General features: G+C 46.2%; 1 protein-coding gene across 1 annotated transcript in view; it reads right to left on the reverse strand.

Moving 5' to 3' along the window:
- The window catches only part of ccdc152 (coiled-coil domain containing 152), a 126,886-nt gene that overhangs the window by 12,913 nt on the left and 99,355 nt on the right, over window positions 1–14,618 (reverse strand). The window contains exon 7 of the mRNA XM_078557241.1: window positions 9,633–9,722. Within this exon, the coding sequence (XP_078413367.1) occupies window positions 9,633–9,722 (90 nt within the window). The remainder of the gene's footprint in view (window positions 1–9,632; window positions 9,723–14,618) is intronic.

Below are 14,618 nucleotides of genomic sequence, written 5' to 3' on the forward strand. Positions count from 1 at the left end.
TTATTAAGATGAGATACGATTTGGCCCAAGTGGACTGGGAGCAGCTACTTGCAGATAAAACTGTGTCAGAGCAGTGGGAGGCATTCAAGGAGGAAATAGCAAGAGTACAGGGCAAATATGTTCCCGTAAAGGCAAAAAGAGGGACCAAGTCTGGAGCACTTTGGATGTCAAGAGGCACAAAGGTTAGGATTAAGAAAAAAAGAGAAGCTCATGGCAGATACCGAGGGCTCAATACAGCAGAGTCCTTAGAGGAGTGTAAACAGTGCAGGGGGGAGCTTGAAAAGGAAATTAGGAAAGCTAAGAGAGTGCATGGGAAAGAATTGGCAGGTAGAGGAAAGGAAAACCCAAAGGGGTTTTTTAAATATATAAAGAGCAAGAGAATAACTAGGGAAAGAGTAGAGCCAATTAGGGACCACAGAGGTAATCTTTGTGTGAACCCAGAAGATGTGGGTACAGTCCTCAATAAATACTTTGCACCAGTCTTCACAATGGAAAAGGATGAAGCAGATATAGACATTAGGGTGGGGAGCTGTTAAATATTAGAGGAAATTAACATAGAAAGAGAGGAGGTACTAGCGGGTTTAGAGGCCTTAAAAGTGGATAAATCTGCAGGCCCAGATGAGATGTATCCCAGGCTGTTGAGGGAGGCAAGGGAAGAGATATCAGGGGCCCTGGCAGTAATTTTCAAATCCTCTCTGCACAGGTAAGATACCAGAGGACTGGAGAACTGCTAATGTTGTTTGATTATCAAAAAAGAGAGAAAGAGATAGATCAGGAAATTACAGGCCAGTCAGTCTAATCTCGGTGGTGGAGAAGTTACCAGAAAGAATCCTGAGGGACAGAATTGATGGAAATTTCCATCCTGCTGGCAGCGGGCGTCATAAGTGGCGCGCACAGACAATATGGCACAATCAGTTTCATGGTGATGGGAAAGCAGGTCGCGATCTTCTGCTCAGCCCACCAACAGCGGGCCATGTTTCCTGCCAACAGTCATCGGGGAGCTCATTGTAATACATCAGCATATCATTAAAAGGCCATCCCGCCAGGGTCGTGAACCACCGCTGGATCGTCAGTCCACATCAACAGGAAAGCACGTCGACGTGTTTCACAACGGCACACAGGCAATGTGCACTTGGTGGTGTTCACTTTGGGGGAACTGAGGTGAGTAAACAGCATAATTTTCCACAGCTTGCCAGGATGAAGTGCCATCCTGCCTCAGAGGCGACTGTTTTGGGGGGGGAGCGGGGGTGGGGGGGGGGGGGGGGGGGGTGGATGGTGTCCAGCCTCAGAGGCGACTGTTGTTGTTGTCAGGGGGTAGAGGGTGCAACTGCTGCCCAGCCTCGGAGGCGACTGAGGGCCTTGCACTAGCTAGACGAGGCAGACGCATTCCAAAGGCCTTAATAGCTGCTAGATTTGTGGAGGGTGATGACCGCATGCAGTGAGGTGACCCCATTGATCCTCACAGCACATTTGTGAACGTTTGACTCCAGTCTGGCTTATGGCAGCACAAATACCCTCTGTGAGAATGCTCCTGTCATGGAGATGATGTGGAGAGCCTAATAGTCGCTCGATTGCAGGAGGATGATGACGACGTGCAGTGAGGACACTCTGTTAATCTTCACATAGCCTCTGAGAATTTATGATTCCTGTCTGGCTGAGGGTAGCTCACTTGCACTCCATGATCAGGGTCATATCATAGAGGCGCAGCCAAGAAACTTTTGAAGCGTCTGGTGCTTTGTCTGCCTTCAGCACCTGAGCCCTTCGGGAGCTGGAGCACATCATCAGTGGTCACAGATGCTGAAAAGACGGGGTCCAGTCTCACCTTAAAGGTGCTGAGAGTACACAGAGAATGAGAGAACTTTGCAGCGCCTGCCCACTACATTCTGGCAGCAATAACCAGCACCGTCGAGGTGCAGGCATCAGTAATGTGTCCAGAGAGTGTGAGGCTGGACCATCACTGTGGTCTGAAGGCTGCACAGACACAGGGAAGAGGCCCTGGACTGAGACATCTCCCTTTATCCAGTGCAGAAAGGTTTCACATCTGAGCGATAAGAACACTGCTCATCAGAACAAGGAGCCTCAGGCAGGGAGACATTCTTGAGAGTTTATTGATAATAGTGAACAGTGATTAACATCTGTGCACAGACTGTGCAACTAATTCTCCTTAACTTTCCTAACCCTGCCTCTCCGTCTTGGTGCTCCCCAGACATTCACAGCAGAGGTGGAGGCAGCCTGCTGACTGCAACGTCCAGTCTGTGATAAATTTGGTGGGCGTCCTCTGGAGGACCGAGACTTGGAGGGCTCTGGCCTGTTTTGGGGGTCCTGCTGTGTGGCAGTGGCCCCTCCTCGGCCTGTGAAGCTGGAGCTGCTGAGGTCACAGGAAGAGGGGATTTGGATGGGCCGGACACTCCCAGAGACATTTGGGTGGATGGGCCCGGAGAGTGTACCTGCTGATCCTCCTCCCTATGGGTGCCCGAGGGCCCCTGGCTGACTCCTTCAGGGGAAGGGGTAAGACCATAAGAGGTACGAGCAGAAGTAGGATATTTGGCCCATCAAGTCTGCTCTGCCATTAAATGACATCATGGCTGATCTGATAACCCTCAACTGCACTTTCCTGCCTTTTCCTGTAGCCCATGATTCCTTTACTGATTAATAATCTGTCTATTTCAATCTTGAATATACTTAATGACCCAGCCTCTACAGCCCTCCTATGTAAAGAATTCCATATATTCATCACCCTCTGAAAGAAGGAATTCCTCCTCATCTCTGTATTAGATGGGTGACCCCTTACTCTGTGATTATGCCCTCTGGTCATAGACTCTCCCAGAAGGGGAAAGAGCCACTCAGCATCCACCTTGTCAATCCCCCTAAGAATCTTGCATGTTTCAATAAGGTCGCCTCTCATTCTTCAAAACTCCAATGAGTACAGGCCCAACCTACTCAACCTCTCCTCATAAGCAAATCCCTCCATCCCTGGGATCAACCTAGTGAACCTTCTCTGGGCTGCCTCCAATGCCAGTATATCTTTCCTTAGATAAGGGTAGCTGGAGTGAGACCAAACTGCCCCACACCCCTCTCACGTATACACTGTTGTAGGTCAACTATGGCGTCAGCGACGGAGTTGAGCAGATGCAGCAATGCAGAGCGACATCCTGGACCAAGGTCTCCTTGGCCGCCATCCTATCAGTGTTGACCTCGGTGCGTTGGCATGCCAGTGCTATCACCTCAGCCTGAAGGCGGACAGACTCCTCCATCATGCTGAAGATGCAGAAAATTTGGATTTATTTCAAAGTGCTAGCCAGGACCAGCAGCTAAGGCACCAAAGCATACACAAACAGTCGCAGCCTTACATGAAAGCTATAAACTTGTACAAAGGGCTCAGCTGTAAATTTGCAATTAGGAAATGGGGGACACACGGGCGGGGACACGGGATAACTCAATCAAGAAATGGGGAAGGCCATTTCGCACTGTCTGATAGACATCTTCAAAAAGGACAATGCCCAGTCTCTGCGCTGCAATTACTGTACAGGAACACAATTATCAGCCCACTGGGGGGTCATTGTGCTGTGGCCTTTGTCTAACGAATATCATTAAGTTGGAACTGATAGCAAAAGATATATAAATTCTGCTCATTTGAACCTCGGTGGAGAAGTGCCTGGATGACCCAGCATTTGCTCCCCGCATGCGTAATAAAGGAACCACTTGAATATTGCATCTGGATTCCAAGTGTTGAAATTTTGTACCAGAGTATTCCTCAGACCTTTCAGTGCCTTGCAATCTGAGAAGTGCAGCGGACATGTGCAGCGGACATCCCTTTCTGGTGCTCCCGAGTTGCCTTTGCAGCTCCAGCAACTGTGACGTGACCGAGTCCAGAGGCTCGTCATCTGACTCGGACTCAGCAAATTTCTGGCCTCCAGCAGTCCTCCAAATGCCAGGGACCTGGGATGTCCCTGCCACTGCCTGCTGTGGATCAGACAGTGTGATGTGCTCTCCAGATTGTGATCCCGTGTCTATTCTAAAGCTAGGTGCCACCAAGGTGTGTGTCTCTGCGCTGGTGGAGGGTGTGGTTGAGCGCTGTGACAAAACTTTGAGGAGGGTGCCTTCAGATTCCCCTTCGAGGGTTTCTTCGGGGCTTGATTGGAGGTCCTAGGTCATGGACTCTGTCGGCTGTTTGGCAGATATGCCTGTGAAAACAAGGAGAGATAATTAGTGCATGGCAGTGGCCTGTGAAAGAGGGCACATCACTCACGGAATGGTTGTCTGATGGATTTTGCACTGTTGGATCCTCACTTGGTAGAGCAGTGCCAACCTCACCATCACTGGTCCAGATTCTCGCCTGCCAGCTGGATGGCTCTATTTTCAAAGTCTGTGAGGACCTTGATTTCGGGCATTCCTCACTGGTCTGCAACATCTCTCTCTTGTTGCATGCCAGTTTGTCCTGCATGGATAGAGATGGAGAAAGTATATGCAGGACGCCTGCCAGGCCAGATGAGAAGCATTCCTGGCCTGTGTGGGTGTTGAGTGAACAGGATGAGGACAATGACGGTGTGTGTGAGAGAGTGAATGATGATGTCCCTTCAACTGGCAGTGAGTGAGGGCCCTTTGGGTGTGTGCTGGGTTTGTGAGTGTGCGAGTTGAGAGTGAAGAAAAGAATGACTTACCCTGGCGGAATGGAGGAGATCATTCATCCTCTTGCGGCACTGGGTGGCTGTCCTCTTCTGAAGGGCATTGGCGCTGACCACCGCTGCCACCGCCTCCCAAGTCAGATTGGCCATGTTGCTGTCCAACCTGCAGCCAGAGCAGGGGCACAGGACATCCCGGCAGGCCTCCACGACATCCAGCAGTCGCTTGAGGAATCCGCCATTAAACTGGGGGCCTGCGTCTTTTTTCCTTTACTGGCTATGTCTCCCAGGTAGCAGCTGTAAGCCGGTAGCGATGAGTGGTGTGCTAATAGCTGCCTTTTAAACATGGCAGTCGGCAAGATGCAACAGCGGGGTGACGGCAGGTGGGTGAATGAGAGCCCATCCACCTTGAAAACGGCGTGTTTCCCAGGAATGCATAAATAATGAAGCGAGTTTGGACAACACGACGTGAAAACCTGCCATCGCAGCCGGCTGGTGAAACGTCTTTTTACCTGCCTGCTACCGCACTTAGTGCAAATCTAGGAAAATTCCACACAATATATCTGCACTTGGAGAGACACGGATTAATCAGGAATAGTCAGCATGGATTTGTTAAGGGAAGCCTTTGTGTTTGACAAATTTGATCGAATTTTTTGAGGAAGTAACCAGGAGTGTTGATGAGGGTAATGCATTTGTTGTGGTCTACATGGACTTTAGCAAGGCTTTTGATAAGGTCCTTCATGGCAGACTGGGCAAGAAAGTAAAAGCCCATGGGATCCAAGGCAAAGTGGATCCAAAATTGGCTGAGAGGCAGGAAGCAGAGGGTGATGGTAGAGGGATATTTCTGTGACTGGAAGTCTGTTTCCAGTGGGGTTCTGCAGGGCTCGGTGCTGGGGCCCTTGCTGTTTATGCATCAATGATTTGGACTTAAATGTAGGGGGTATGATCAAGAAGTTCGTGGATGACATGAAAATTGGTATGGTGGTATATAGTGAGGAGGATAGCCGTAAACTGCAGGAGGATATCAATGGACTGGTCATGTGGGCAAAGCAGCGGCAAATGGAATTCAACCCAGAAAAGTGTGGGGTTGTTTCCCTTGGAGCAACGAAGGTTGAGAGGGGACCTGATAGAGGTGTATAAGATTATGAGGGGCATAGATAGGGTGGATAGGAAGGCACTTTTTCTATTAGTAGAGGGGTCAATAACCAGGGGGCATAGATTTAAGGTAAGAGGTAGAAGGCTAAGAGGGGAGTTGAGGAGAAATCTTTTCACCCAGAGGATGGTGGGAGTCTGGAAATCACTGCCTGAAAGGGTGGTTGAGTCAGAAACTCTCATAACATTTTAAAAGTATTTAGATATTCAATTGCGTGCCATAGCCTCCAAAGCTATGGGTCAAGTGCTGGAAAATTGGATTAGTGTAGTCAGATCTTTGTTGACCAGCGTGGACACAATGGGCTGAATGGCCTCCTCTGTGCTGTAAATGTCTATGAGTCTAAATGTAATATTTCAAAGTTTGTGGATGACACAAAGCTAGGTGGGAATGTGTGCCGTGAGGAAGATGCAAAGCAGCTGCAAGAGGATTTGGACAAACTTAGTGAGTGTGCAAGAACATGGCAGATGGAATATAATGTGGAAAAATGTGAGGTTATCCATTTTGGTGGGAGAAACAGATGCGCAGAGTATTTCTTGAATGGTAAGAGATTAGAAAGTGTAGATGTACAAAAAGACCTGGGTGTCCTTGTCAATAGGTCACTGAAAGCTAACATGCAGGTGCAGCAGGCAATTAGGAAGGCTAATGGTATGTTGGCCTTTATCACAAGAGGATTTGAATACAAGAGTAACGAGGTCTTGCTTCAATTGTATAGAAGCTTGGTTAGAGCTCACCTGGAGTACTGTGTGCAGTTTTGATCCCCTTACCTATTATTGCCATAGAGGGTATGCAATGAAGGTTCACCAGGCTTTCTCTAGAGTTTCAAAGAATGAGAGGTGATCTCATTGAAACCTGCAAAATACTTAAAGGAATAGACAGGGTAGATACAGATAAGATGTTCCCCCTAGTTGGGGAGTCTAGAACCAGGGAACACAATTTCAAAATAAGGGGGAAGCCACTTAGGACCAAGATGAGAAGAATTTTTATTTTTTAATCAGAGGGTTGAGAATCTTTGGAATTCTCTACCCCAGAGGGCTATGAAAGCTCAGTCATTGAGTATGTTTAAAGCAGAAATTGACAGATTTCTAAATGCTAATGACATAAAGGGATATGGGGATAGTGTGGGAAAAAGGTATTGAAGTGGATGATCAGCCATGATCATATGAATGGCGGAGCAGGCTTGATGGGCTGAATGACCTACTCCTGCTCCTATATTCCTATATTCCTAGACTTAATGGCACAGTTCAATAGGGTGTGCAGGAACAGAGGGACCAAGGGGTGAATGCGGCAGTATAGATTGAGAGAGTGGTTAGCAAAGCAAATGAGACCTTGGGCTTAATTGTGCATAAAGGCATTGCATACACAAGCATGGCAGTTTTGCTGGAGATTCATAAAGCTCTGGTTAGGTTTCAATTAGCGTATTGCATTCAATTCTGATCATCGCACTTTAGGAAGAATGTGAGGGTCCTTGAGAGGGTGCAGAGGAGATTTACCAGAATGGTTCCAGGGATGGGAAATTTTAGCTACAAGGTTAGGTTGGAAAAGCTGGGGTTGTTCTCCTTGGAGCAAAGGAAATTGAGGGATGATGTGATAGAGGTGTACAAAATTATGACAGGTTTGGATAAGGTAGATGAGGAAAACTGTTCTCATCAGCTAAGGGACACAGATTTATGGTTTCGGGCAAGGGATGAAGAGGGAACATGAGGAAGAACTTTTCCACACAATGATCGGTAATGACTTAGAACTCGCTGTCCACGAGGGTGATGGAAGCGAAAATAATCAATGATTTCATTAAAGGAAATTGGATGGCACTTGAAGGAAATAAACCTGCCAGGCAATGCGAATCAAGCAGAGTGGGGCTGACTGAATTGTTCCGTGGAGATCCAGCATGGACTCAAAGGGCCAGGTGACCTCCTTCTGTGCTGTAAAAGATTCTGACTCCTTGACCAATTTGCATAGTTTTAGGTGTAATGATGGGCAGATTTTTCAAAGATTCAGCATAGATAGGATGGGCAAAATGACCGTAATGTAAGATTCTATAAGGGGATGAATGGCCTACTCCTACCCAACATCTATATTTAACATGACTTATTTCATTGCATCACATGATTATAAACAAATGGAAAAAAGTTTGGCAAACACGTGAGTGTTCAGCTGCGGCTCAGTTAATAGCACTTCTGCTAACTCACAAGATTCTGGGTTGAAGTTCCAATCCAGGGATGGAATCATCCCAGAATTGCACTAAGTGTGGTTGCAGGTGTGAAAAGCTAATGACTGCTCCATGGTCACCTTTCGCAAGGGGATTATACAACTTGCCCAGTCATCGAATTGTTCTGCAGCCCCCTAAAACACACATTAATTTGCAGTCTGTGCCCAAGGCTGAAAAGGGAGCATTTGGTGACACATTCATGCTTTTATGTTGCTTGAGTGGGCAGAAATGCTTCAGAGGCCCGACTCCAAGCATGTCAATGGAGCTGCTGCTGAACGGTCTCAGCTGAGGAAGAATGCTCACTTTTGACAAGCTTTTCCAAATGCATGGCCTCTTCCCTCACCCCACCAACCTCACCCCACCCACCTTGGCATGTGCTTGTGTAGTTCCCTCAGTCTGTCTGCCTTTCCATCCCTGGCCCCACCCACACCGGAGCCTTGCCCTGGCACCGCACTGAAAGCCAGCCGTGATAAAGTGACTTGCCTGTGCACCCCAAATGTAGGGCGCCTCTTCCTTGATGTCCTACGGGCGATCCTCACAAGAAAGGTTATGTGCACTCACCCTTGAAGTTCAGCTTGTCAGGTGCACACCTCTTAAAGGGGCTGTCGTAAATCACGCCGTTCTGAAGTCAAGCTGACGAGGGTGGTAAAGTTGATGTGGGGGATGATTCCGGAAGGTAAGCACAATAATAAGATGCAAATGCATTAAAATTAAATCCCCGATGTTGGACGGCAGGAAACGCGGCCTGCCATTGATGGGCAGAGCAGACAATTGCAAACTGGTTTTAAGATGGCATAAAATGGGTTTTTGGCCTTCTCACCATATTGTCTGCTCACGCTGCCAACCAAACCCGCTGCCAACAGGAACAGAAAATACCGCCCCAGGGTTTGCACACAAAAATCAAGACTGACACTCCAGTGTTGTACTGAGGATGTGCCCATGGTGGGGAATTGCTGTCTTTTAGATGAGATGTTAAACTGAGGCTCCATCTGCCTGCTTGGGTGGATGGAAAAGAAGAGAACAGATGAAGAGAAGAGGAGTTATCCCTGGCGCTTTGGCCAATACTTATCCCTCAATCAACATCACAAAAGCAGATTTTCTGGTCATTATCATGTTGTTTGTGGGAGATTGTTGGGCGCAGCTTGGCTGTCGTGTTTCCTACATCACAACAGTGACTTCACTTCAAAAGTACTTCAACAGAAATATCTGGTGATTGTGAAAAGCACTATATAAAGGCAAGTCTTCTATCTTTTTCTTTAACACTCTTTCATGAAAACTATTTTCTCCATGGTCTGACAGCTCCCTGAGTAGAAAGGCTAAAATTCCCAACCCGTTGTCAAGAGTTCAAACCCCAGCTTGATCAGAGTTCTTGGAAATAGGAACACACTTGTCTGCCTTTAATAAATCTCACCCTCACCCACCCACTCATTTGTGTTTTCAATAGACACCATTGAACAGCAATTAGGAGTAAAATCCCTGGCAACCAAGAAAAGCTTCTGCAGAACAATGATCAATAAATGGGATGGACAGATATCAAAAATCCTTTGAGTATAAACAACATCACACCAAGTTTATATAAACAATGATACACATAAATTCAGCAGTTTTGGTTCTGAGTCTGTGCAGGAAACTGAACTGTATGAGAACTCACCCTCTTAAAGATATTCTGAGGTAAGGCAGAAGAATCCTGATGTGGTGATTTCATTGAAGAGCTCTGGATCTTCAGTAGCTTGGTGTTAAACTGCATGAATTATAAATACAGGCCTTAATCATTATGAAATATAAAGTTGAAAAAAAATCCTTTCTTTCTCCTTTGAAAATGTAAGATTTTTTAGCAACTGCAAAAAGTTATTTGGCCAACAGATCACTCACTTTTCCAACACTATGTTGATCTTTGCAGCTTAATCCCAATCTAATCTCCTTTTAGCAACTCATGTAATGGTGTCTGAACTCATCAGCCTGGATTTTCACCAAGTCAGGTTGACTCAGAAGCCATATGAAAATGGCAGCTGGGTTCCGATTCCAGGATTCCTGACCCCATTCCCAGGCTGTCTAATTTTCAGGAGTCCCTATAAAGAGCATAGGCGGCTTCCTGTCAGAAGCCCATATCCGCACTCCCGACCTGGCCAGCTCTATTGCGAAGATGGGTATCTCTTACTACTCCACAAATGTTCATGGAGTTGGGCCATGTTTTTAAAGAATTGTGGTTCACAGCACCTTAGAGGAGTTGTGAACACCAGCATGCATGGAGGGACCTTTTAAAAGCTAAGTTCAAAAGGGCCCCCTCATGCCTCCTATACCAAGTTACACCCCCCATCCACCCCCTATTGCCTTTCATGCCAAGCTCTGCCCTTCCACCCACACTCATGCTGACGTTATTTGCTAAACAAGCCCGATCCCAGATGGAACCCTGTCTTACTGATCATAACTTTTTTGCATTTTGAAAATGAGGAGGAAAAGCTATTGATCCCAAAAGCATGGATCATCAGTATGAACTGCACAATTGCTTAGATCTGTAATTACTTTGTTTGTCAGTCTTTGAAATGTCGCAGTGCATTCTTCATATCAAATGGCATGACATTAAACTGATATAGTCCATTTGGCATTACGAAAGCTGATATCTCCTTTGCTCTTTCCGACACTGGTGCCTGCCAATATCCTTTTAGCAAGTCGATCTTTGTGATAAATTTTAATTGCCCTACTTTCTCAATGCAATCCTCCAACTGTGGTGTGGGATATGAATCCGCTTTTGTCACGGCATTCAGCTTTCGATAGTCCACACACAGACTTTGCATTCTATCCGGTTTCGGTACCAGTACAACAGGCGAACTCCAGTTACTGCAACTAGACTCAATGACAAGTTGCAAAAAAATGTTTTGGATTGGGGGAGAGTGGATTTTAGTAAAATAAGGCAGGATCTGGCCAAGGTAGACTGGGAACAGTTACTTGTGGGGAAATCTACAGGGGAACAGTGGGGGGATGTTCAAAAAAGAAATGAGGAGGGTACAGGCTCAACATGTTCCCTCTAGGGTGATAGGAAGGAGTAACAAGCCCAGGGAACCATGGATGACCAGAGATATTCAGGTTACGATGAGAAGGAAAAGAGAGGCTTTTAGCAAGTACAAGGGAAGCAAATCAGCAGAGGCATTAGTGGAGTACAGAAAGTGCAGGGTGGAGCTTAAGAAAGCAATTAGGAGAGCAAAGGGGGGATATGAGAAAGCTCTGGCTGGTAAAAGTAGAGAAAATACCAAGATATTCCATAAGTATATCAGTGGGAAGAGGATAACCAGGGAAAGAGTAGGGCCCATAAGTGACCAAGGGGGAAATCTATGGGTGGAGCCAGAGGACATCGCTAGAGTGTTGAATGAATACTTCACGTCCATCTTCATCCAAGAGATTGAGGATGAAGGTATCGAACTCGGGGAGAGAGACTGCGAAGTTCATAAGCAAATTGATATAGGGAGTGACAAGGTATTGGAGGTGTTGGCAGGCTTAAAAGTGGATAAATTTCCAGGTCTGGGTGATTCGTGCCCCAGGGTGCTGAGGGAGGCAAGGGAGGGGGAGAGGCTCTGACCCAAATCTTTAATTTCTCTCTGGCCACAGGGGAGGTGCCAGAGGACTGGAGAACAACTAATGTGGCGGCGCTATTTAAGAAGGGGTGTAGAGATAAGCCAGGGAACTGCAGGCCTCACGTCAGTGGTAGGGAAACTATTGGAGAAAGCTCTGAAGGAGAGTATTTATCTCCACTTGGAGAGGCAAGGTTTGATCAGGGATAGTCAGCATGGCTTTGTCAGAGGGAGGTCATATCTAACAAATTTGATTGAATTTTTTGAGGAGGTGACCAGGTGTGTAGATGAGGGTAGTATAGTTGATGTAGTTTATATGGATTTCAGCAAAGCCTTTGACAAGGTCTCACATGGGAGATTTATAAAGAAGGCAAATGCACATGGGATACAGGGTAAATTGATAAGGTGGATTCAAAATTGGCTTAGTTGTAGGAGACAGAGGGTGATGACAGAAGGATGCTTTAGTGACTGGAAGCCAGTGTCCAGTGGCGTACCACAGGGATCTGTGCTGGGTCCCCTATTATTTGTCATTTATATAAATTACATAGATGACTACGTGGGGGGTAAGATTAGTAAGTTTGCGGATGACACAAAGATTGGCTGGGTGGTTAACAGTGAAGTTGAGTGTCTTGGGCTACAGGAAGATATAGACAGGATGGTCAAATGGGCAGATAAGTGGCAGATGGAATTTAACCCTGAGAAGTGTGAGGTGATACATTTTGGAAGGAGTAATTTGACAAGGAAGTAATCAATGAATTGCATGGCACTAGGAAGTTCTGAGGAACAAAGGGACCTTGGCGTGTGTATCCATAGATCTCTGAAGGCAGAGGGGCACGTTAGTCGGGTGGTGAAAAAGGCATATGGGACACTTGCCTTTATCAATTGAGGCATAGATTACAAAAGTAGGGAGGTCATGTTGGAATTGTATAGAACCTTGGTGAGGCCACAGCTGGAGTACTGTGTGCAGTTCTGGTCGCCACATTATAGGAAGGATGTGATTGCACTGGAAGGGTGCAGAGGAGATTCACCAGGATGTTGCCTGGGATGAAACATTTAAGTTATGAAGAGAGGTTGGATAGACTTGGGTTGTTTTTGTTGGAGCAGAGAAGACTGAGGGGCGACCTGATCGAGGTGTACAAGATTATGAGGGGCATGGATAGGGTGGATAGGGAGCAGCTGTTCCCCTTAGTTGAAGGGTCAGTCACATGGGCATAAGTTCAAGGTGAGGGGTAGGAAGTTATGGGGGGATGTGAGGAAAAACGTTTTTACCCAGAGGGTGGTGACAGTCTGGAATGCACTGCCTGGGAGGGTGGTGGAGGCGGGTTGCCTCACATCCTTTAAAAAGTACCTGGATGAGCACTTGGCACGTCATAACATTCAAGGCAATGGGCCAAGTGCTGGTAAATGGGATTAGGTAGGTTGGTCATGTGTTTCTAACGTGTCGGTGCAGACTCGATGGGCCGAAGGGCCTCTTCTGCACTGTGTGATTCTGTTATTCTGTGATTGGGAATTAATTGTCGCTAGCAGTGCCAGTAGAGAATTTGGAGAAATATTTTTATCCTAAGGGTGTTTTAACATGGAATGTTTTGCCACACAGAATGGTTGAAGAGAACACCATTGCACCTTTTGCTATGAAGCTGGATAAATATTTGAAGCACTGGAGTATAGAGGGCAGTGGATTTAGATTTAGATTGCTCTGGAAAATGAAGCAATGGAACCATAATGGGCCAAATGGCCTCCTTCCATTCTTTATATTTTTCTCATTCCATGACAAGTGTGAGACCTGATTGTTGCAGTTGCCTTCACAGCCATGGGCTTGCTGTGGAGATCTGTGTCCCATTACATATCGAAAACCAGAATTAGGTTTTTGTGATTCTGCATTTTAAAAATAAAATGACAAACTTAAAAATTCATTTGTGAGACATGACAGTCAGCTATAATACTTAAGCAAAAAGTCTCCTTTCAAGAGTAAATTTGTGAATTTGGTTTCTCGCATAGAGCTGCCAGCTACCCCATTAACAGAGAACTGGGTGCAGCAGTCCACTTCTCCAAGTCTTTCTGTTAAAGCCAGTGTGTGAATGAAGCATTAGAAAAATTTAAGTCTCGTATTAACATGGTAATGAAAATTAACTTCAAATAAATGTTAGAAGCACCTGAATTAGCTTTCATTAGTTATCTTATATGAATATTCTGTGGAAATAATTATCTTTGATGAGAACAGTGCTTTCTCTGAGATTACAGCATGCTGTGAATATATTCTGAGAATGAAGAAGCGTGTATTTTCTAAGAATTACCAGCACAATTTAATTTTAAGAGAATACTCACACACACACACACCTCTCTTTTGGAAATGTTTGAGAAAAGAGTTTAGCTCTGGGAAATAAACTAACTAAGCAAACAATTTTAACAGCTGGGTCTGATTTACATCCCACTGGCAAGTTGCCCTCCCACAGCAAGCAGTTAGGCTAGCTGCTGGCATTTAAAGATCAAGTGGCCTAGAAACCTCCCACCTGGCATTGGTGGCAGGGTGGACAGGTTCATCAGTGTCTTGCACGAAGGATGGAGGGTTGTGGTGGTGGGGAAAGTCCGAGACAGCAGTGGCCCTGACTGTCCTTGTGGGACATTTGTGCCTCCTGGTCCCACAAAGAAAAGCTGAACACTCAACACTCCTTCCAGTTATTTGGTGTCATGGGTTTCATGGCCAGAGCTCCCAGGGCCAGCTTATTAGGATCTTTGTGGATTGACCAGTAACACAAATCCCGCTTCATACAATAAAGTTACCTGCAGCACATTCCCATGGGAGTAACCCTGTAATTACTTGAGAGTGGACCTTAAGGTCTTTTAAGAAAATGAGGCAAAAGCAGTCATGGTCTCATGGCCAGGAAGCCCTTAAATTTGTTAGTGTGAACCCTGTGGAGGGAGGTGGCTGTGGTTCCTAAACAATCCCTTGGACAGCGGTACAACATAGGAAGATGCTTAATGATTTGATGAGGGTGTGCAGGGTAAGAGCACTGTCCTCATCATTCTCCCTCTATGCACTGCATCACAATGTGCGAGCATCCACCTTTCAC

This window comes from Cetorhinus maximus, chromosome 2 (assembly GCF_964194155.1).
Source record: "Cetorhinus maximus chromosome 2, sCetMax3.hap1.1, whole genome shotgun sequence".
Classification (NCBI taxonomy): domain Eukaryota; kingdom Metazoa; phylum Chordata; class Chondrichthyes; order Lamniformes; family Cetorhinidae; genus Cetorhinus; species Cetorhinus maximus.